The sequence below is a fragment of the Canis lupus genome, chromosome 12 (genome assembly GCF_048164855.1).
Source record: "Canis lupus baileyi chromosome 12, mCanLup2.hap1, whole genome shotgun sequence".
Taxonomy (NCBI): Eukaryota; Metazoa; Chordata; class Mammalia; order Carnivora; family Canidae; genus Canis; species Canis lupus.
The window spans coordinates 5,337,812-5,363,049 of NC_132849.1; the positions used below are offsets into that span (position 1 = coordinate 5,337,812).

Consider the following 25,238-nt stretch of genomic DNA (forward strand, 5'->3'; position numbering starts at 1 on the left):
GGCTGATTATGATCAGAGCCATTACACCTGTGTAACTGAGTCACTGCATAATTCTATGTGATTAATAAGTTGTTTGCTTTTGAAATGACCTTTAAAATGAGATTATTATTTTTTTAAAGATTTTACTTATTTATTCATGAGAGACAGAGAGAGAGAGAGGCAGAGACACAGGCAGAGGGAGAAGCAGGCTCCATGCAGGGAGCCTGACGTGGGACTTGATCCGGAGTCTCCAGGATCACACCCTGGGCTGAAGGCAGGCGCTAAATCGCTGAGCCACCAAGGCTGCCCTAAAATGAGATTATATAAGCAACTTCCTTTACACCTTTACATTTTAATTTTTTTAAAGTAGGTTCCACACCCAACATGGGGCTTAAACTCACAACCTCGAGATCAAGAGTTGCATCCTCCAGGGACTGAGCCAGCCAGGCGCCCCTACATCTTTATATTTTAAAACACTGGGTTAAAATTTTTTTTAAAATTTTTTTCTGGGTTAACTTTTAATTTAGAAAAAAAAGGTATATAAAAAGATGAGAAAATATTTTTTGAGAAAATAATTTTTGAATGATCAAGAATATGAGCAAGTATTTCACAAGGAAAACTAAATGATAAATGAAAAAAAAAAGTTTAACATCTTAATCAAAGAGAGAGAAATTAAAACAAATGATGTTTGGAGAGGGGACAAGAGAGAATCTTAAGCAAGTTCCATACTCAGCGAGGAGCCTGACATGGGGCTCAATCTTATAACCCTGAGATCATGACCTGATCTGAAATCAAGAGGACACTCAACCGACTGAGCCACCCAGGCGCCTGACTTTTTTTTTTTTTTTAATTTATGATAGTCATACAGAGAGAGAGAGAGAGAGGCAGAGGGAGAAGCAGGCTCCATGCACCGGGAGCCCGACGTGAGATTCGATCCCGGGTCTCCAGGATCGCGCCCTGGGCCAAAGGCAGGCGCCAAACTGCTGCGCCACCCAGGGATCCCAGGGCGCCTGACTTTTAAAAGTAATCCCTACACCCAACAAGGAATTCGAACTCACGACTCTGAGATCAAGAGTTGCATGCTTGGGGCGCATGGCTGGCTGAGTCATGGAGCGTGTTACTCTTGATCTCCCCCATGTTGGGTGTAGAGATTACGTGTTTAAAAAAAAGATTTGCATGCTCTACCGACTGAGCCAACCAGGCATCTCCAAATAAATGACTTTTTAAGAGTGAAGTTGACAAAGTATTAAAATAAGACAAAATAGTGCTGCAGAGGTGAGGAACAATGAGAACTTTCATGTGTTTGGTACATAAAGTGGTACATTTTTTTGGTGATCATTTTAGTTATAACACAAAAAGATTAAAAACCTACATGATTTTTTGTCTCTATCTTTTAGAAAATTATATTTAAGCTTTTATAAAAAATGAAATTATAGGGATTTTCTTCCAAATAATCAAGATTGGGTAAGGCAGAGTAAAATAGGACTGGTCATGTGTTTTCTACTGTTGAAGATGAGTGAGGAGTACATGGAGGTCCTCTATTTTTGTATATTTTCATTAAAATTTTCATGAGGGATCCCTGGTTGGCGTAGCAGTTTAGCGCCTGCCTTTGGCCCAGGGCGTGATCCTGGAGACCCAGGATCGAATCCCACGTTGGGCTCCCGGTGCATGGAGCCTGCTTCTCCCTCTGCCTATGTCTCTGCCTCTCTCTCTCTCTCTGTGTGACTATCATAAATAAATAAAAATTAAAAAAAATTTTTTTCATGAATGGGGAGAAAAAAAGCCCTATATACTCAACCATTTAGGAAGGATTGTGCATAAAGTTTTAGCATCAAGGTTGTTCAATGTTCTTTATAATAGTGAAAACTGGAAACATACCAGATGCCCAGTAATAAAGGCTTAAATAAATTCATATATAGTATACTTAAATACTTCAATTATTGAAAGAAAAATTATTACAAATATTTAATCAACCCCCCCATTCTCTCTCACACACACACACACACACACACACACACGTAATGTTAGGCACAAGTAGTGTCCTTTGGGGGTAGCAGGACTGCAGATATTTATTTTATTCTCAATTTTTCTACAATGATCATGTATTGGTTTGATTTTGTTTTTTTATTTTTTTATTATTTTTTATTGTTATTGGTTTGATTTTGATTTGAAAAAATACTTTTAAGAAAAAAAATCAACAACAACAAAAAAACAGACTGATGGTTCAATTAGAAAGATGGAAATAAGCTTTTTATTCTCTTTATGGAGCTTACTTACCAGTATTTTTCATGACTGATGTTAGGCTGCTAAGGATGGAACTGATCTTTGCCAGATCCACATTAGCCAGGTTTGGCAAAGCCAATGCTGGAGAAGAGGACAGGAGAGAAGTATTCACAGGCTTTGGAAGAGATGGGGTTGCTGTCATGGTCACAGCTACTGGGGTACATGAAGAGGCCTTTGAGATACTTTCTGTTGGCTTTGTAGGTATAGAAGTAGATACAGCTGACTTCTCCACAGGTTTTTCTTTCCTGTCCTCTACTGTTTAAAGAAAATAAGTGATACTACATTATTGCTTTCCACACTCTGTTTCCAGGATGAAAGATTTCCTAATATTTCCTGATTTGGGGGTATAAAGCACTATGCTTTCAAGAAAAATCATTCACTTCATGATTTTAAAGAAGTCATACTCTTTATGTTCCTTCTCACCTTCAATATTGAATTAATTAATTCATTCATTTATTAAAAAGATTTTATTTATTCATGAGAGATAGAGAGAGACAGAGACAGAGACACAGGCAGAGGGAGAGGGAGAAGCAAGCTCCATGCAGGAAGCCCAATGTGGGACTGGATCCAAGGACTCCAGGATCATACCCTGAGCCAAAGGCAGACAATCACTGAGCCACCCAGGCGTCCCTATTAATTTTTTAAAAAAGATTTTATCTAATTCTTTGAAAGAGACAGAGCATGAACAGGGGGGAGGAGCAGAGGGAGAAGCAGCAGCAGACTCTCTGGGGCTTGATCATGACCTGAGCTGAAAGCAGTCAAACTTAACTGTGCCACCCAGGCACCCCTTAATACCTGCTTTAAATAAATTTTCCAGGGGCAACCCCGGTGGCGCAGCGGTTTAGCGCAGCCTGCAGCCCAGGGTGTGATCCTGGAGACCCGGGATCGAGTCCCACGTCAGGCTCCCTGAGTGGAACCTGCTTTTCCCTCTGCCTGTGTCTCTGCCTCTCTCTCTCTGTGTCTCTCATGAATAAATTCTTTAAAAAAATAAAAATAAAAATAAAAAATAAAAAATAAATAAATAAATAAATGAAATTTCCAAATTCATTTTTTTATCTTTTCAAAGATTTCTTTGCATTTTCTTACTGTGTATTAAATTTAGACATTTCTGGGATCATATTATTTGGTACACATTTGTATTCTTTTAGTAATGATATTTATAGTCATAAATTATCCTGTCTTTTCCTTTCATTAATCTTAAAGCTTTCTAAGACATAGGAACTGTACATACTTTACTGTATTTTCCTTTGACTTCCTGAAATTGACCTAATTGTGGGATACAATTATAAGCATTAACTTGAAACTGCAATAAATTGCCTTTGGAATATATTCCTTTTAATACTGTGGCTTTGGAATCTTGAAGGTCAAGAGTGACAGAGGTAAGGAATTCCAGTGTAAGTGCCCCTCTCTCCAGAACAGCGCTGTTCAACAGAAATGTAATTCAAGCCACACACATAAATTTAAATTTTCTAGTGGCTATATTAAAAAAAGTTATGTCCCAAATATTTTTTTCTTTCTTTCTTTTTTTTAAAATTTTTATTTATTTATGATAGTCACACATTGAGAGACAGAGGCGGAGACATAGGCAGAGGGAGAAGCAGGCTCCATGCACCAGGAGCCCCATGTGGGATTCAATCCCGGGTCTCCAAGATCGCGCCCTGGGCCAAAGGCAGGCGCTAAACCGCTGCGCCACCCAGGGATCCCCCAAATATTTTCACTTCAATATGTTACAAATACAAAAATAACTGAGATATTTTTACTTTTTTGGGATACTAAGTTCCTAGAATCCACTGTGTATTTTTATTTTTGAAAATATTTTATTTGAGAGAGAGAGAGAGAGAAAACACGTGACTGGGGGGATGGGCAGAGGGAGAGGAAGAAGCAGACTCCCTGGTGAGCAGGGAGCAGTCGATCTCACGACTCTCAGCAGAAGGCAGAGGCTTAACCAACTGAGCCACCCAGGTGCCCCTCCTCTATATTTTTTTAAATTAGAGCACATCTCAAGTTGGATAAGCCATATTTCAAATGTTCAATAGTCACACGTAGCTAGTGGCTACCATACTGAATAGAGCAAATCTTGAGCAATGATTCTCAGCCCATGTGGCATACCAAATCCTGAACCAGGATAATGATACCTTGCTCTTCTAATCTTATAAGGATTGATTTTTTTTAAACTTTTTATTTATTTATTCATGAGAGAGACAGAGAGAGAAGCAGGCTCCATGCAGGGACTTGTGGGACTTGATACCAGGGACTCCAGGACCATGCCCTGGACTGAAGGCAGGCACTCGACCTCTGAGCCACCCAGGCAACCCTGAACTATCTTTTAATACCAGCCTGTGATAGATTCATTGGTGGGAAAGCAAAATAAGGAGTAAGTTGCCTATTAATCACATAATGACATACCAATGATTTTTGACCCATCATCTTCCACATCTGAGAGTTCCATGTCTTCTACATCACGATTATCTGTGACAGGCTCAGGTGTGGCAGATTTCTCACTCTCCATGGCTGGTGATTGGGATTCCTCACCTCCCATTCCCTGAAAAGGAGACTCAGAACCAGTTGGAGAAGGAGCATCCATGCTTGGGGAAGGGACTGGTGATTCTTCAGGATCAGGAAGGGTTGACTTCAATTGATCCAGCTTTTTCTTTAAATTGTTCACTCGATTAGCGAAGGTCTTATATGCCTGAAAGAGGAAAAGAAGAGTTATTTCTCTGAGAAAAGGACAAAGATGCTACCATTCTGACTTTGACCAGGTTCTCTCTTTATTATTAACTATAATCTCTGGTAACTATAATCTCTGGTACAAAACAAAAAAATACCGTATCTGTCAAGCATGGAATAGCTTCCAATCTCTGCTTTTTGTACTTTCTGAATGAAGTATTACCATCCATGAAGTTGCCCAAGTTAGAAACTTAGATCCTTAATCCTCCTTGGCTCTCTTCTACCAATCTAACTAGCCCACTATTTAATGAGAGCCTAAATGTTTTAGCCCATCTTCTAGGTACTGGAGATATGGCAAGGAGCAAGCATACAGACAAAAAACAAATCCATAAATAAGGTACAGTCTGGGAAGTCAAATAGTATGGATTTTTTTAAAGAAATAAACTTTTGATTTTAGAACAGTTTTATATATAAAAAATTACTGTGAAGATTATACAGAGAGTTCCTAATTATCCCTTTTATTAAACTCTAACGTTAGTATGACACAGTTGTCACAATTAGTAAACCAATTTTGAAAATTATTAACTAAAGTCCATATTCTTCATGCAGATTTCCTCCGTATTATCCAATGTTCTTTTTCTATTTCAGGATCCCATGTGGAATACCACAGTACATTTAATAGTCATGTCTTCTTAGGTCTCTCTTGTTTGTGAGCTTGTTAGATTTTCCTTGTTTTTAATAACCTTGCTGGTACTGGTCGGGTATTTTGTAGACTGCTCCTCAAATTTGAGATTTGACTGATGTTTTTTCATGATTAGATTGGGGTTATAGGTTTTGGGGAGGAAGACCACAGAGGTAAAGTGCTACTGTTATCATGGCATATCAAGGTTACATATAATCAGTATGACATACCATTGCTCATGTTAATCTTCACCACTTGGCTTAAATCCTATTGATCTGATTATCTTAGTGTCAATACCTTAAAACTGTGTGTCTTTTTCTTTTGGTTAAGAGTCTTGGACCATTATATTGTGAAATCATTTTGGGTGGATGAATAAGAAACATTATTTATTATTTTAAAAATTATTATTATTATTATTTTTTAAAGATTTTATTTATTAATGAGAGACACAGGCAGAGGGAGAAGCAGGCTCCTCACAGGGAGCCCGATGTGGGACTCGAGCCCAGAACTGGGATCATGCCCTGAACCAAAGGCAGACACTCAACTGCTGAGCCACCCAGGCGTCCCTATTTATTTTATTTTTAAAGATTTTATCTACTCATTTGAGAAAGAGAGAGGGAGCAAGAGACAGAAAGCAAAAGTAGGTGGGAGGGGTTGAGGGAGAGGGAGCAGCAGACTCCCTGCTGAGCAGGGAGCCCAATGCAGGACTTGATCCCAGACCCTTGGGATCAGGACCTTGAGACAAAGGCAGACACTTAATCAACTGAGAAACATTATTTTAAAAAAGGAATGGAACAGGGCAGCCTAGGTGGCTCAGTGGTTTAGCGCTGACTTCAGCCCGGGGCGTGATCCTGGAGACCCAGAATCGAGTCCCACGTTGGGCTCCCTACATGGAGCCTGCTTCTTCCTCTGCCTGTGTCTCTGCCTCTCTCTCTGTTTCTCATGAATAAATAAATAAAATCTTAAAAAAAAAAAAAAAAAAGGAATGGAACAGAAAAGAATATACTAGAGTTGAGCTGTTATTTCTGGATATACTTGAGTAGCCTGAGGTAGAGCAATGCTCCCACCAAGAACAACTAGGAAAGCCAGGTATATAGACATACATACTTGCGTGTGCGTGCACGCACACACACATACATGCGCGTGTGTGCTTCAATGTGCTGGGTAGTGCTGATGCAGCCAAAACTTAAGTGGCAAATCCTACAACAGGGAGAAACCATGAGAAAAAAAAGCTAAGCTGACATTCTGCAGCTGCCTTTTCTCTCAGGGTTCTGCTGATTTAGGGAAGCCAGGTAAGAATCTGAGAATTCAGGTAAAGGACAAGGCAGAGGGCCACTACTAAATATGAAGAAAAAGGAGAACTTTTTAACAGTCTTGCTGGTCTATAGAGATAGAAATTAGAGACCTGAAAGGCCAAGATTCTAGTGAAAGAGAGAGGACAGAAATGGCTCAACATGTTACTTTATCCCTTCAAGGTATTTCTTGAATTCTGAAGAGGGAATTAAGAAGTTATGCAGAAAACTTCTGAAAAGAGTAGTTTAACACAGTCTCATGTACTAAGGAGACAAGGATTAGAGTTCAAATCATGCAGTAGAAGAGAGGTACTCTCTTCTCTCACCCCAGCCTCTCAGTCTTGGAAAACTCTTATGTTCTAGAAGCTGGGAAGAACCAGAAGACAAACTCATGCTCAGGGTACATACAATTCAGCCCAAGTCAGTTCAGTTTCAGATTGGATTAACATAATCAGCTCTCACAGATCTACACTCTAAAGGAAAGAGTTTTTATTTTATTTTATTTTTTTTAGGAAAGAGTTTTTAAATCATCCAGAGACTCTATAAACACTTTCATATACAATGTTAGCACTCGATACAAAATTAGCCAGCACATCAAGAGACAGGGTCAAATGACCTAAAAGAAAAAAGACACTGGAAACAGACTTATAACAAGTGAAGCCAGTATTGGAATTAACTGACAAAAACCAAATAGTTACGTTTCACATGTTCAAGAAAATAGAGAAAAATCCCTTCTTGAACACTTCACTCTGAAATTCATTAAGACTTGGTAGCCTAGAGCAAGATAATGGAGCCAAAATGGGGTGACGGAAATATATGCATGGCAGGAAGGCATTGCATGGGATGTTGAAGCCTAAGCAAGATACAAAGAAAGAAAACCCAGAGGTAGATAAGGAAAGGAAGTGCTAGGAGTCTGGCTACACACAGGGACTGATCAGATAAGTGATTATGTTGAAGATAGAGGAACAAGGTTGGGCAGCCCAGGTGGCTCAGCGGTTTAGCGCCACCTACAGCCCAGGGCGTGATCCTCCCACGTCGGGCTCCCTGCATGGAGCCTGCTTCTCCCTCTGCCTGTGTCTCTGCCTCTCTCTCTCTCTTTCTCTCTCTCTCTCAATTAAATAAATAAAAAAACCTTAAAAAAAAAAAAGAGGAACAAGGTTTTGCATTGTTAGAAAAAGCAATTACAAACAGGGAAAGAGAAAACCCGAATGAATCCTGTGTGTTGGACTGGGATTGGAGAGAACAGCATGAACTCATGGTTTTCAATATATACATAGATACAGAAATTAATATAGATGTAAATGTGTATGTGCATTAACATATAGATTAAAACGTATATACATATATCTATTTCTTAGCTCTGTATATTGATATGGTCTGGCACCTGTGACATCCCAAGATCAATGAGTATACCTAATACTCAGATGATTTCTTTTTTCTTTTTGATTTCTTTTTTTAAAAAAGATTGAGAAATTAAATCATGGGTTTAACAACAGATAAGGTCTAGAAAAAGAGAGAATTAATGAATTAGAAGATTAATAAATAAATATTTATTTATTTTAAAGATTTTTATTTATTCATGAGAGACAGAGAGAGGCAGAGACCCAGGCAGAGGGAGAAGCAGGCTCCACGCAGGGAGCCTGATGTGGGACTCGATCCTGGGTCTCCAGGATCACACCCTGGGCTGAAGGCGGTGCTAAACCACTGAGCCGCCTGGCTGCCCTAAATAAATCTTAAAAAAAAATTAGTCTGGAGGGAAAAAAGAATAAATAAAATAGCAGAAATCTAATACCACATGAGGTATGTAATTAAATCCTAGAAAGAGAAGAGAGAACAGAGAAGAAATATTTTAAAATATAATAGTCCAAAATTATATGAAAGGTACCAAACTTTTTTTTTTTTAAAGATTTTATTTATTTATTCATGATAGTCACACAGAGAGAGACAGAGAGGCAGAGACACAGGCAGAGGGAGAAGCAGGCTCCATGCACTGGGAGCCCGACGTGGGATTCGATCCCGGGTCTCCAGGATCGAACCCCGGGCCAAAGGCAGGCGCCAAACCGCTGCGCCACCCAGGGATCCCGAAAGGTACCAAACTTTAAGATCCAAAATGCTCAGTGAACCCCGAAGCAGGGTAACTACAAAGAATACATCCAGGCACAGTTGAATTCCCATTACAAGGGAAGCCAGATTAACATTTTTAGGTAATAAAAGAAAAAATGACCAATTTAGGATTCTAATCGAAAGAAAAATATTTCTCAGAAATAAATATTAAAAACATTGTCAGATAAACAAAATGTAAGAAATTCATCAGAAGTCTTACTCTATAACAAAAAATGCTAGAGGGAAATGATCCCAGATGGAAAAGTGGGTCTGTAAAATGGAATGAAGAACACCAAAAATGGGGCGGCCCAGGTGGCTCAGCAGTTTAGCGCCACCTTCAGCCCAGGGCCTGATGCTGGAGACCCAGGATTGAGTCCCATATCGGGCTTCCTGCATGGAGCCTGCTTCTCCCTCTATGTGTCTGCTTCTCTCTCTGTCTCTCATGAATAAATAACTAAATTTTAATTATTTTTAAATTATTTTTTAATTTTTATTTATTTATGATAGTCACACAGAGAGAGAGAGAGAGAGAGGCAGAGACATAGGCAGAGGGAGAAGCAGGCTCCATGCACCGGGAGCCCGATGTGGGATTCGATCCCGGGTCTCCAGGATCACGCCCTGGGTCAAAGGCAGGCGCCAAACCGCTGCACCACCCAGGGATCCCCAAAATTTTTTTTAATAAATAAAATCTTAAAAAAAAAAAGTGTACTGTTTAAAAAATTATAAACTATATAAAATATATGTAAATAAAATGATAACAAAGCACAAAGACTTGGGGAGAAGGAAATGCTATTATTTTAAGGGTCTTCAACTGCATATGAAATAACAATATTAATTTAAGATATAATAATAAGTTAATATTAAATTAAGATAATCTCATTTAAGGAAATGTTCGGGATGTATATTATAGTCCCTAGAGCAACCACTGAGAGTGAGAGGTGAACAGGGAGGAAAGGAGAGCAGGAAGGAGAGAGAGAAAATAAGGGAAAGAGAGAAAGCAAAAGAAAGATAAAATCAAACCTAAACACTTGATTAATCGAAGAAGAAGAAGGAGAAAAGGTTTAAAAAGGAAGCAAAGGACAATAGGATAAATAGAAAACTAGTCTCAAGATGATAGACTTAAATTCAAGCATATCAATAAATGCCATAAACACTCCAATGAAAAGGTAAAGATGGTAAGATGTAATTACATTATAAAAATTAAAACACAACAATAAAAAACAGGATTAAAAAACAACAAAACAAAAAGAGGATCCAACTGCATGCTGTTTTTAAAAGACAGATATTTAAAAAAATTTTTTTTTTAGGTAGGCTCCATGCCCAACATGGGGCTTGAATTTATAGCCCTGAGATCAAGAGTCAAAGTCTCCAGCCAGCTGCCACCCCCCCAATCCCCCGTGACTCTTAACTATAGAGAACAAACAGCAGAGGTGAGGTGGTGGTGGTAGAGGGGAATGAGTGAGATAGGTGAAAGAAATTAAAGACTACACTTATCATGATGAGCACTGAGTAATACAGAAATGTTGAATCACTATATTGTTCACCTGAAATGAATAAAAAACTGTATGTTAACTATACTAGAATTAAAATTTACAATTAAAAAATTATGGGATACAGCTTAGAGGGAAATTTATTGTATTAAATACATGCATACATTTTTTAAAAGCTGAAATCAATTACCTAAATAGCCATCTTAAGAAATTAAGAGTACAGGAAATAGAAGACTCTCTCAATGTACTGAACAAAAAAGGGTTAAATCTTGTTTTATGAAAACTTCTGCTGTATATATGTACATGCATGTGTGTACAGTTCTCAGTTTCCATGTAAAATCTTCCCTTATTCTGGATTGTGATAAAAAATCTTTTCGAAAATACTGCATAGAGGTTTCAGCTTTTCAACATAAATCAATCTGGATTATTTCAATAACCTCCTAACTTGTCTCCCTGCTTCTAATACTCTCCTATTCTCCATTCTGTTCTCCTGATTCTAAAATGCAAACTTGATCACATCATTAGCAAAGTTAAAATCCTACAACTGCTTCTCACTGCTTTCAGGGTAAAATTCTAAGACCTTATTTTTTTTTTTTTTAAGATTTTATTTATTTATTCATGAGAGACACACAGAGAGAGGCAGAGACATAGGCAGAGGGAGAAGCAGGCTCCATGCAGAGAGCCTGATGCGGGACTCGATCACAGGTCTCCAGAATCATGCCCTGGGCTGAAGGCGGCATTAAACCACTGAACCACCTGGGCTGCCCGAAATTCCAAGACCTTAGAATGAATACACACCATTCAGCACGATGTTCCTAAGCAATGCTCTAGTTTTATTTATTACTTCTGCATACATGCCCAGCTATAAAAAATTACTCTCAGGTCCACCAATTTTGCCATACTCTTATGTTTGCATGTTTTCAACTCTACTCTTCAGAGAATATGGCCTTTCATTTTTTTTTTAATTAAAAGATTTTATTTATTTATTCATGACAGAGAGAGAGAGAGAGAGGCAGGCAAAGACACAGGCAGAGGGAGAAGCAGGCTCCATGCAGGAAGCCTGACGTGGGACCTGATCCTGGGACTCCAGGATCACGCCCTGGGTCGAAGGCAGGTGCCAAACCACTGAGCAACCCAGGGATCGCCGAGAATATGGCCTTTCATTTAGCTAATTACTGTAATTTCAGTATTTAGTTCCTCTGAGAAATTTTTCCCCATATCCTCCATCTTGACTCCCAAATTAAAGCACCTATTCAATCTATTCACAAAGCATCTTACAGGTACCTCTATTATAGCATTTATCATACAGAATTGCAATTATGTGTACTTAACAAATCCTTGCTGGATAAACCTATCCCAGCCATTTGTTGAAGATCCTCTAAAGTAGCCTAAATGATTTCCTAATTAAGAGATCACAGGTCAGTATTCAAAAATTATTAAGTGGTCTTCTGGGTCAAAATGGTGAACTGACCACTCCCATTCATTGTCTCTCCCCCCGCCAGGACTCTTATAAAACGAACAGTTAAAAACAAAAACATGGGGATCCCTGGGTGGTTCAGCGGTTTGGTGCCTGCCTTTGGCCCAGGGCGTGATCCTGGAGTCCGGGGATGGAGTCCCACGTCGGGCTCCTGGCATGGAGCCTGCTTCTCCCTCTGCCTGTGTCTCTGCCTCTCTCTCTCTCTATGTCTATCATGAATAAATAAATAAAATCTTTAAAAAAATTAAAATAAAATAAAAACAAAAACAAAGGGATAAACAGGGGATCTCTGGGTGGCTCAGCAGTTTAGCGCCTGCCTTTGACACAGGGCACCATCTTGGAGTCCCGGGATCAAGTCCCATGTCGGGCTCCCAGTATGGAGCCTGCTTCTCCCTCCTCCTGTGTCTCTGCCTCTCTCTCTCTCTTTCTATCATAAATAAATAAATAAATAAATAAATAAATAAATAAATAAATAAATCTTTTAAAAAACAACAACAACAAAGGGATAAACAAATAACCAGAAGCATACCCAGGAAAAATGTTTCTATGAATTTTTAGAAGACAAAAGGAGGTTGGAAGAGTGAAAAAGAAGGGATGAGTCAGGGGAAAGGAAAATGAGGTTAGGAATGTACAGAGGGGGAGCTATACCTAAGAAAGCAGCTGATCTGACTTGCAGAATCCCTGAGCAGCTCTCATCTAAGGCATGATGAATATAGAAGGGTGGAGTGAGTGGTGGGGTTGAAATCAGGAAAATTAATTAAAAGCGTCTCTACCAAACAATACTACTTCTCTTGCAATCTCCACACTTGGCAGCCAAGGCACTATGCCTTGGGCAAAAACTGTGACTTTTCTAAAGAGTTAAAATAGTCTGGTAAGAAGACTCCAGCCTTCTTTTAGGGCTCCCTCCTGCCCCAAATAACGCTAGTTCCTCACCTACACAGACTTTACTAGTCAAACCCAAAAGTAAATAGTACCTACCTATGTACAGACAGCTTCTCAATTTTTTCATACCTCATTCTTAAATATGAGTGGACACAGATATTACGTAATTCTTAAAAAGATTTTATTTATTTGACAGCGAGTCAGGGAGCACAAGTAGGGGGAATGGCAGAGGGAGAGGAAGAAGCAGGTTTCCACTGAGAAGGGAGCCTGATATGGAGCTTGATTCCAGGACCCTGGGATCGTGACCTGAGCCTAAAGCAGACTCCTAACCAACTAAGCCACCCAGGGGCCCCCATTATCTGATTTTTGATGAAAGCCAGAATTATAAAAGCCAAAGATGGAGATAATGGGGGTGGGGGAGGAGGAAACCCTTAAGATCTTCCAGAAAGCAGTACAAAAAGATCAAAGTTGAGAAAACATGAGAACATAAAAGAGAAAGAAATTATTCCACAACTGAAGAACTTTTAGACAGAAAGCCCTCCAAGTAATCCATAATAAATGAAAAACAAAACCTCATATATAGGTACATCATGGTAAAAATTTCAGGACACTATAATGGGGTCCCTAAAAGCTCCCAGGCAGAAAAAAAAAAGTCACCTATAAATGATCTTGCAAAGATTTCACATCAATAATATTAAAGACAGGGCAGCCTGGGTGGCTCAGCGGTTTAGTGCCACCTTCAGCCCGGGGTGTGATCCTGGAGACCCGGGATCTAGTCCCACGTCAGGCTCCCTGCATGGAGCCTGCTTCTCTCTCTGCCTGCCTCTCTCTCTCTGTCTCTCATGAATAAATAAATAAAATCTTAAAAAAAAAAAAAAGAAACTTAAAAAAATAATAATATTGAAGACAATGAAGTAATGCCTTTTAAGCTGTTAGGGAAAGTGATTTTCAACCAACTAAACTACAAAAGCAAACGTGAAAACAGAATAAAAAGATTTTGAGATCCAAGGACTCGGAAAATTTATCTCTCCCATAAGCCCCCTCTATGGGGAAATTAACTGAGAATGTGCTCCATCAAAACAAGAAAGAAAACCAATTAAAGAAGACCTAGACTCTAAAAGAGAGTACTCAACTCAATATCAATAAACAGCAGTCCTAGAGTGAGATCTAGACACAAAAGGCTATGAGAAGGCAAAAAAATTCTAGGAAAAAATAAAAAATTATCTAATAAAACCACAGCTATCATAAGACTGTATGGTGTTCAATGTTTACACAGTTGTACCATAAGCTTTGTTTATAAATTTTCAGCCTTTATTATTTTTTAAAAGATTTATTTAGTCATGAGAGACACACAGAGAGAGGCAGAGACATAGGCAGAGGGAGAAGCATGCTCCCCGTGAGGAGCCTGATGTGGGACTCGATCCCAAGCCCCAGGGATCACGCCCTGAGCCAAAGGCAGATGCTCAACTGCTGAGCCACCCAGGCATCCCAAATTTTCAGCCTTTAAAGCAGGAAGTAACATTTAATTATGATTATAGAGTGAAATATAAATATTGTCAACTTTGATGATGTAAAAGTACAGTTTACTGAAGTTGGGAAATTGAAGGGATAGATGAAAACTAATAGTAAAGGAGAAAGATGTAAATAACCTCATTTTATAAAGTGAAGAGTCTAGAGTTAGTGGTCAAAAAATATCAAATATAGTAATCAACAGATTTAAAATAGTTACATAAGGCTATTGGGAGGAGGAGCAAGGCAGTGGAGTATAAGTTAAATCCTCATTTGTCGTACCAAGAAGTTAGTAGATATTTCTTAAATAGGATAAATCAAGAAAGAAATATAAGGCATATTATTCAGAAATATGAAGGCTAGGGCATCTGGATGGTTCACTCAGTTAAGGCATCTGTCTTCAGCTCAGGTCTTGATTCCAGAATCCTGGGATTGAGCCCCACACTGGAATCCTCGCTCAGCAGGGAGTTTGCTTCTCCCTCTCCTCCTCCTGGTGTGCATACCCTCTCTCAAATAAATATAAATAAAATCCTTTTTATTTTCCTTAAGATTTTATTTATTTATTCATGAAAGAGACAGAGAGAGGCAAAGACATGCAGAGGGAGAAGCAGGCTCCTCACAGGGAGCCCGATGCGGGACTCAACCCCCGAACTGGGATCACGCTCTGAGCCAAAGGCAGACACTCAACTGCTGAGCCACCCAGGCATCCCAAATAAGTAAAATCTTAAAAACCAAACCAAACCAAACCAAACCAAACACGGAGGCAAATGCCAAAAAAAAGGAGTTAAAACGGATTGCTTCTAGGAAGTGGGGCTGGTGGGATCTACTCTACCATCTGCTTTTATGACCATACACAGTGATTAAAACTATTATAAAAAAATCCAGAGTGCCTGGACAGCTCAGTCGGTTAAGTGTCCTGCTTAAGATTCTCTCTCTCCCTCTCTCTCTACCCCTCTCCCACCCACTCCTTCTCTAGAAAAATAAACAAAACTATAAAAAATTTCATTATAAAACAGTTCCTTTCTGAGCCCACTAGTAACAATGTTTCCATTCAGTTTTCTGGTAAGACAGTAAAGTATGTATACTTCTGCCTAATTCCCATATCCTGTAACAATAACCAGGCACCCTCTCTTTGAAATGCTATGACATAAGGCTTTAGTATAGATTAATGGTCATGGTACCCATGAGCTTTAGTGTCAAAAAGAGCCAGGTCTTAATTCAGACTCTTCCACTTGCTGGCTCTATTACCTTGTACAAGGCTACTTACCTTTAAAAGTAATTTTTTCATCCATGCCCTCACTGAGTTAGATAAATCATATAAACAGTCACTGATTTATAGTAAGTAATTGATATAAGATAGGTTTAATTATCACTTACATTGGCCACCACTTTTACTTCTTTGTACTGTGCTTCATAGAAAATTCCAGCATTTTCCAATGCTTCTGTTAGTGAAGGCCCATTTTTCACCTGCTTATCTAATCCATTCACAAATTCCTCAAGCTTGGAACTTGCCTCTTCAAATTCTTTGGAGAACTTCTTTCCACCTGTCTTATCTAAAATAAGAGGAAATATTCATTTTAGGATAAAACAAAATGTAAAAAAATTTAATGTTTTAAAGAAAACCCCTTTTACATAATCTGTGAACCTGTTCTTGCTGCCTTAGTCTCAGTTTCACCTTAAAGGAGATTCTCCAAGTTATAAAACCCACAAAACAGATTATTAAAACAATTCATGTGAATCTGCTAGGGTGCAGCCAATAGTATATCATGAAGTTTATCATTAAGGTAAAGAAAACCAAGCTCAACTGAAAGAAAGTCTATTAACTGGTTTTCTTCACAAATTGGATATTGAGCTGCTAATTAGGAGTAACAGGATGAGGTTCTATTCTGTTCCCTTAGATTCACGGTTGAATGTGAGAAAATGGGAGGTTCAGAAAAGTAAAGATAAAGTGACCTCTGTGTGTATCATACTCAAAATTCTTCTTTCCTCTCTGAAGAAGATCCCTGATAAGAATACAAACCATGAACGGTTTTTTCAACAATAGTGACATTACAAACTGTTACTTAACTCTCCCAAATATACATCTTTCCCAGTGACTACTGGATGTTAAGATGTGGGTACAAATTTTGGCTTTGCTTTTTATCAGCTGTAACTTGTGTAAGCTACTTATCTCTTTATGAAGCCTCAGATTTCTTATGTACAAAATGGAGGTCTTTAATATGCTTTTGGGTTGTTGTGAGGATTAAATTAGGTAAAAACTGTTAAAGTACGGTGCAAGAGCAAAACAGGCACCCAAATGAATAGCGGGCACCAAATGAATAGCGGGCAAATCGTTTATTCATGATTTAAAAAATATTTATCCAATGCCTATTAATGTATGTAGCAGGCATTGTTCTAGGTGCTAGGATACAGCAAGGAACAAATCAAGGTAATTTCTACCTTCATGAGATTTACATTCTAATAATTTATTGATACAATTATCATTTTTATTTTTATTTTATTTTTTGTTTTTAAAGATTTTATTTATTTATGATAGACATAGAGAGAGAGAGGCAGAGACACAGGCAGAGGGAGAGGGAGAAGCAGGCTCCATGCCGGGAGCCCGACGCGGGACTCGATCCCAGGACTCCAGGATCGCACCCTGGGCCAAAGGCAGGCGCTAAACCGCTGAGCCACCCAGGGATCCCCCAATTATCATTTTTAATTTACAATTAAGGACGAGAGCAACAAGCAAATTTTATAAGGCATTACAGTGATCTTATTAAAGAACATACCCAAACCACATTATCACACATGTGAAACACATCTGTCTATATGTAACCCAATACATTAAGAAAGCACTAGAAACAAGGAAAAGGACAAATTTGTTTTATTTTTTTTAGATTTTTAAAAATATTTTCTTCTGCTTTATTGAGATACAATCAACGTATAACATTGTGTTAAGTTTAAGGTGTGCAATGTGAAAGACAAGAATTTACTTATGAAATTTATATGCATGAAATTATGACCTGAAAAACGAGAAGTGCCACAACTGCTCCTAAAACCTAAGGTTCTCTTTATGGGAGAAGCCAGTCTGATGACTTAAAATGACAGGTCTGGGAAGAAAATCGGAGTTATTCTATTTAAAAAGAAGTATTACCTTTTAAACATTTGAGAGTTTCTGTGCTGCACACATCCACCCTCATGGTTGACAGCTGTTTCTCCTTCAATTCTATCTGATCTTCTGAGCGCTTGTACAGCAACAGTTCTTCAATGAGGGCCTGGGACTGAACACAGACCAGAGTCTTACTTTATTTTTGAAGTTATTCACTTATTCCATCATCCTCCGTTAACATAAAACATGTCTAAAACCTAGTAAAACCAAGGGGAAAGAAACCCTTTGCATTTCCTCATAACTGGGGATAGCAATATCAATATTCATGTCAAGACCATTGTTTTTAGTTACATACTTTAAAATATCCTTTCCTTAGTTACTCAAAGCTAATTGACCATATAAGGTTAAGACTAAGACAAAGATCTACTTATTCTTTAAATTTTAGTTAGATAAATATAGTCTAATTATGTTAACTCTAAGCAAGTTCTAATTTAGTAGGACTTCACAGAAGGATGAACATCTCGTTGGGGGGGGGTGGTTTCAATATAGAACTTGGCGGGTAATAGATAATCTGGAAGAAGGTTGATTCTTCCCTTAGGGGAACATATAAAACTCCAAGTAATCTGTCTCAATCTGGATTCCTTCAGAATAGTTTAAAAACCTGTTTAAAATATAACTGATGAAGGGGTGCCTGGGTGGCTCAATTGGTTAAACATCTGCCTTTGGCTCAGGTCATGTTCTATTCAGGTCATGTTCTGTTTGGCTCCCTGCTCAGCAGGGAGTCTGCTTCCCCCATCTGACTCTCTCCCTCGCTTGTACTCTCACTCTCTCTAATAAATAAAAAAAACTAAACAAAAAAAGAAGTACTTAAAACCCATATAATTGATGTACAACTGAATAAAAATTAATCTTTTTAATAAAGATTTTATTTATGAGAGAGAGAGAGAGGCAGAGACACAGGCACAGGGAGAAGCAGGCTCCACGCACAAAGCCCGATGTGGGACTTGATCCTGGGACTGTGGGATCACACCTTGAGCCGAAGGCAGAAGCCCAACCACTGAGCCACCCAGGTGTTCTGAATAAAAATTAATCTTACTGGACTATACAGGGAACTATAACAAAAGGGATGGGTGAATAAAGCTTTGGCATGTTAAATGTATTCTATAACTTACTCGAAATTCTGCAACTATCTTAGACTTGAGAGCAGCTTTTGGATTCGTGGATGCTGTTGAATTAAACAAAAAGTCATTAAGAATAAAGATACACAAAACTGGCTAATATTCAGGTAATTTTTCAGCTCTATAGTTAACGTGAACACTTTGAACATATGTCAAATATGTACATTTAAATAATAATATAATTCCTAGAATAAATACTCCTATAATATGAAATTTAAACATTCCCAAGGGTGGCCAATATAAAAATATACTATTTAGATAGGTCTAACCTACTTACCTCCAAAAAACCCTTTAAGTCATCAAGTCCTAGAGTTACTGATTTGGAGATACTGAGATACATGAAGTACCCTTTTTTCCTAGTCTGACTGAGTTTAAGAAGATCTCAGTATCTCAAATTAAGAGTGTTCAGGAGCAGGGCATCCAATTAATCCTGAGCACTGGCTGAAGAAAATTACTTATAAACATCAAGTCTATTCCTATGATTTAGCTTTGGATTTCTTTTTTCTGCTGACTCAATTCACAGCAAAAATAGGCAGGGAAAGTTCTAAGTACATTACCACTGTAGTTCAACTTTGGCTGAAATGACGACTCTTGCTGTTCCTAAGCATGCAACTTACGACCAAAGGATGTCAGAGGACTCCCTGAATCATGATGAATATCATATGAATATCAAGTGTCTTGTTTTATCTCCCAATTCTCACTGTCTTCTACCTTGTTCCCTCCACACCTTCAAGTCTTTCTCAATATTCCTCAGTTTGGCCCACAGCAGCCTATCACATGCAGTATTCCACTCCCTTGATCTCATGCTGGGTAAACATGATAAACATAAAAGGAGCTCCTGTTAGAGAATGAGCTTCTGGCCAGGATTTGAGGCCCATGTCTAATCTGGTAGAGGGTATCCCCAAATCTGAAGGATTTCATGGCTCCCACAGAAATGCTTCTTAATGCCTAGTCTCCTCTTCAGCTCTGTTGTTTAATGTCAGCTGCCTCTAACTTCATATATATTTTTCAACCTAGGAGTTAGCCTGGGCACTATCAAGCATTTGTTTTCTTCTTTCAATCCCCCAACTACTCTTGAATCTTCACTCATTTAAACCCCTTTTCTGCATTTTCTTTGTTTAAAAGTAGGTTTTTTTTTTTTGTTTTTTGTTTTTTGTTTTGTTTTTTTAAAGAAGTAACTCCATGATGGCTTGTTTAGTATAAGTCACTGGGTCACTCTCCCAGGCCTGGAAAACACAGGCTTCCCCATGGTTTATGCCAGGTACGATGTCAAATGGTCTACATTTTCTTCTGCTCCAAAAAGAGGAGGTAATTTTATATTAGTTGAGATTTTGTTCCTTACTTTGTGATTTCTTCCACTGCTTATTCGGTTGTTTGTTCAGATTTTCTTTCAGCTGCTTCTGAGTTTTGAAAGTGGTACCTGGAAAACATTTCAGTTTTTGCAATCTGGCATTATGGGAAGCTGTTTTGTCTGTCCACTTCAGTGTCAAAGTTGTAGCATTGAAAAAAGGCAATCCGAGACTGTGTGTTGTTTCTTTCTTTCCTTTTCTTTCATTTTTTTAAAAAAATAAAAACTCTCACCAGATCTAAGAAGCTGTCAAATAAACGTGATTTCTATAATCAATAAAACTACTGATTTTGAGAAGAACAGGGCAGGAAGCTTAAAAATACTAGTTAACACATTCAAAATAGAATTTAACAGCTTCTTAGAAGATGCTATTTTTAAAAGCTAATTTCTAGTCAAATAAGAGTCATGATATCACCAACTTATATTTAATGGCTCAACTACATGCATCTAATACATAGGAAATAAATAACTTTTTAAAAACAAGTACACAACTTACTGGAAATCTAAACCAAGAGATAAAGAATGTCAATATATGCTTAATATTAAATAACTTAGTGGAAACGGAAACCCCATTAAAAAATTCTCCAACAGTAATAGGACAGGGCAGTAATTATTAAACACACACAAAAATGAGTAGTTTAAAACACTCAAAGTAAAACAAATGCAGAAAAATAATCAGATAGCCACCATTCTTTAATATGCTTGACTTTCTCTAGTTAATATGAACAAAATCCAATCCTCCACAAACTAATTCTAATTAAATTTTAATTCAAACAGATTTTATAAGTACTTAATTTTAAATAAATAGGACCCAATCCAGAATTATATTTTTCATTATTAAGCAACAGGACCAGACCTATAAAAATATATATAAAGACTCAAGACTCAATTTTTTTCTTTTAGGAGAGAAAATACACTTACTCAAAGCTTCTCTCAATGCCATAATCATTTCTTCTGGGTACACATTTCTATCTTCCCAGATTTTGAAGATTCGTTCTATAGATTTAGAGACAGATGGATCCCTGAGGAGAAAAAGTGACAAAGACAATATAAAAATGTTAATTTATGTCTCAAACTAGAAATCAGAAAATAAAGTGGTCAATAAAATTATTTTCCAAATGTCTTCTGATGTTTAAGACTTTTTTCCTAGTGCCTAGCAGGACTAAAATCTTAAACACTCTTCTAAAAAATTTTTTAATTTAAAAGTTTTTAAATTGAAGTATAGTTGACACACTTTATTATTTTTAATTGAAGTATAGTTAACACTTTAGAATCTTAAATATTCTGGGGTGCCCGGGTGGCACAGTCAGTTCAGCATCACCCTCTTGGTTTCGGCTCTGGCCATAATCTCGGGGTTGTGAAATCAAGCACTGAGTTGGGATTAGCATGGAGTCAACCTGAGATTTTCTCCCTCTCCTCCTCCCACGCTTGTGTGCATGCTCTCACTCAAATAATACAAATAAATAAAATCTTAAACATTCTTATTTAATCCTCTTTATCAATGACATACATGAGGCTATGACAGCACACCAAGCTTTCTGATGTATATGAAGTTATGAGGGTTAGTCAATAAGCTCATTGATACAACTGGGATACCAAAAGGGAAGGTGAATTTAATAAAATGAAAAAAACTTTTAAATATTTTACTCATTTATTTGAAAGAGAGAGAATGCTCAAGAGAGAGCACAAGCAGAGGGGAGGAACAGAGGGAGACAGAGAAGCAGACTCCCTGCTGAGCTGGGAGCATGATGCCGGGACTGATCCTAGGATTTTAATTTTTCAAAACTGAAGTACAATTGACATATTCTATTAATATTTTTAATTGAACATTAAAACTTTCTTAAATGCTTCAAAGCTGTCAATTTACAGTTGTTTTTTTTTTAAAGATTTTATTTATTCATGAGAGACACAGAGAGAGAGACAGACAGAGGCACAGGCAGAGGGAGAAGAAGGCTCCATGTGGGGAGCCCAGTGTGGAACTCGATCCCAGACCCTGGGATCACACCACTGTGAGCCTGAGCCAAAGGCAGATGCTCAACTGCTGAGCTGAGCCACGTGGACGGGAGCTAAACCGTCCCACGGATGGTTTGTTTGAATCGGGATCCAAAGAAGGTCAACACATTGCATTTGGTAATGTCTCTTCAATCTCTTTTAATCTAGAGCAATTAGATTAAACTGTTCTCAGTTTTTTTCCCATGACATTCATTGATGTTACAGTCCAGCACAACATTCCACATTCTCCAGCTTTACTTATTTGCTTCTCTTGAGTCATTGAGCTTATTCCACTAATGCCTCAATTTTCCTCTGAAAATCAGCTGGATTTTCAAATTTGGGGGAGCAAATATTAAATAAATGATACTATATCGTTCATACTGCATCCCATTAGGACATACACAATCTCTTGATATCCTACCTTTAGTAACACTAAGCCTGATCAATGGAATAAGGCAGTACTTTCTCTTACGAACTGTGCCTATCTACTCACTAGCATGTTAGTGTTTATCTGAGGATTAAACAAGTTTTATACATAAAATATTATTTTGCCAACATCGCAAGTATCTTTTCTCCACTTTGCACTTTAATTTTTTTTTGCACTTTAATTTTTAAGTTACATTTTAAATCATATAATTTTAAAATGTAGCCTTGTTAAAATAAAAAGTGCTCTCTAGTGCCACTTTTTAAGTATAGGAAGCCTACCAGAAACTAAAAAATATAACTTATTTTCTTTTACTTTTCTTTTAACGATTAACATTTATAAAAAATTAAGTTGTGTAATTCATTTACAATCTACTGGGTACAGGGACAAGTGGATGGCTCAGTGGTTGAGCGACTGCCTTTGGCTCAGGTAGTGATCCCAAAATCATGAGATCGAGTCCTGCATCAGGCTCCCTATAGGGAGCCTGCCTCTTCCTCTGCCTGTGTCTCTGCCTCTCTCCATGAGTCTCATGAAGAAAGAAATAAAAATGTTTCTTTTAAATGAAATCTAGTTGATACAGAATGTAAAGCCAAACTCTAATCTAAACAGATTTCCTATTAATAGTTCCAATATCATAACTTCTCTTTTCCTCATTGATTTACTGCTTCCTCTAGCATATATTCAATATTAATCTTTTTCTAGGCTGTGAATTCTGTTCTATTAATCCATTTTTAAATTATACAATTGATCTTGAACAATGTAGGGGGGGTGGCTAGGGGCACTCTGACTCCAATCCCCCATAACTGAAAATCCACACATAACTTTTGACTCCCCCAAAACTTCACTAATAGCCTACTGTTGACTTACCAATGATATAAACAGTTCACGTGTTTTTGTACATTATATATTGCATTCTTATTAAACTGAAAAAAATATTACAATCATAATGAAAATACATTTACGGTACTGTGCCAAATAATAAAAGAAATCAATGTATAAGTAGATCTGAGCAGTTCAAACCCATATTTTCCATGGGTCAACTGTTACTGTATTATCTTCAAAACTGTAGCTTATCTTCTTCCCTCATTCCAATTGCATTTCAAAACATTTCTCATATTCTAATTTGCTTATTTTTCTACAGTAAATTTAGAATAACGGTAAGTTACAAAGAGGAAATTTTGGTATTTTTAATTTGGATTATATTAGGCTGATATATTAATTTGGAGAAAGTATTATCTATTAACATGATATAACGTATCACCACATTATCCTTCACTGCAGCAAAACACTAATATTTATGAATTTATATTCAACATTCCCAAATATAATTTATTCATATAGGTTTCAACATAATTCCTGTTAAGGCTTTTCCTAGATGTTTTATTTTACTGCCAGTTTGATTCACCAACCCTCCCTATTGCTAACTTCTCAGACTAAAACTGATTCAGAAGTCTGTTGATGGTGAATTATCTCAGCTTAGGTTTCTCTAAAAATATTTTTATATGATTTGAATGGTTCTTGAAAGGTTTTGCTTTGTATGCAAATCTATATCGACAGCTATTTTCTAGAAATGCTATGGAATACTTTTCATAACTGTCATCTGGCTTCCACAATTGCTGTTGAAAAGTGTGCTGTCAATCTAATTGCAGGTTTGTGTATGTATGTGATTTGTCTTTCTGTCTTTTCTCTTTGGCATTGCTTTTTATTTTTTATTATGGTAAAATAAAACGTGCCATTTTAACCCCCCCTTTTTTTTTTAACCATTTCTTAAAAGTACAACTCAGGGGTATTCATTATATTCACAATGTTGTACAACCACCACCATCTATTTCCAAAAATTTTTATTATCCTATACAGAAACTCTGTACCCATTAAACAATTAACTTGCCACTACCACCTCCCTCCAGCTCCTGACAACTTTTCATCTGCTTTCTATCTCTATGGATATATACATTCACATACAACATTCACACTGTTGTATAAGGACTCTCCACAATTCTCTTTACCTTGCAAAACTCAAACTCTATACCCATTGAACATCACCTCCCCCATTCCCCTACAACCACCACTATACTTTCTGTAAATTTCACTACTGTAGTTTAAGCAGAATCATACAATACTTACCTTTTTTGCGACTGGCTTATTTCACTTACATAATGCTTCAAGGTTCGTCCATGTTGTAGCATATACCAGAATTCTTTCCTTTTTAAGTTTAGATGATATTCTATTTTATGTATATAGTACATTTTACATATCCACTGCTCTAAAAATTGGTACTTGGTTTGCTTCTACCTTTTGGCTATTGTGAATAATGTTGTTCTGAACACTGGTGTACAAGTATTTGTTTGAGTCCCTGCTTTCATTTCTGGGGGTACATACCCAGAAGCTGAACTGCTAGATCATACAGGAATTCTACATTTAATGTTTTTGAGGAACCATCAAGTTGTATTCCACAGCTATGCTACCATTTTACATGCCTTTCAGAAACAGAACTTTCCCCTCATCCTAACACTTGTTATTTTTTGGTTTGGTTTGGTTTTGTAATTTCATTACAATGATTAGGTGTGAATTTCTTTTTAAAATTATCCTGCTTAGTACATGTTGTGGTTGCTGTAACTGCAGATTCATGTTTTTCATCACCTTCAGAGTCATCAGCTATTACCTCCTCAGACAACCTCAAAGGTTCTCTCCTCCTGGAAGCTAATTTGATGTTAATTAGGCCTCTCATTCCAATCTTTTTTTCACGTCCTTCTTCCTAATTGCTGCATTCTAATTTCTTCAGAACTAATTTCTAGCTTAATCTTTTTTTTCTTTCTAGAATTTTTTTTTTTAAGATTT

The 25,238-nt window shown here is 37.5% G+C and overlaps 1 protein-coding gene across 7 annotated transcripts in view; it reads right to left on the reverse strand.

Moving 5' to 3' along the window:
- RPRD2 (regulation of nuclear pre-mRNA domain containing 2) overlaps window positions 1–25,238 on the reverse strand; it is a 90,956-nt gene that overhangs the window by 11,364 nt on the left and 54,354 nt on the right. For 4 of the 7 annotated variants that reach the window (XM_072769338.1, XM_072769336.1, XM_072769333.1 and 1 more), the window contains exons 3-9: window positions 20,906–21,006; window positions 19,979–20,056; window positions 18,631–18,683; window positions 17,504–17,630; window positions 15,742–15,917; window positions 4,669–4,951; window positions 2,257–2,517 (exon numbers count right to left, since the gene is read on the reverse strand). In XM_072769338.1, the coding sequence (XP_072625439.1) occupies window positions 2,257–2,517; window positions 4,669–4,951; window positions 15,742–15,917; window positions 17,504–17,630; window positions 18,631–18,683; window positions 19,979–20,056; window positions 20,906–21,006 (1,079 nt within the window). The remainder of the gene's footprint in view (window positions 1–2,256; window positions 2,518–4,668; window positions 4,952–15,741; window positions 15,918–17,503; window positions 17,631–18,630; window positions 18,684–19,978; window positions 20,057–20,905; window positions 21,007–25,238) is intronic. The other 3 variants (XM_072769339.1, XM_072769337.1, XM_072769334.1) reach the window with 1 other exon arrangement.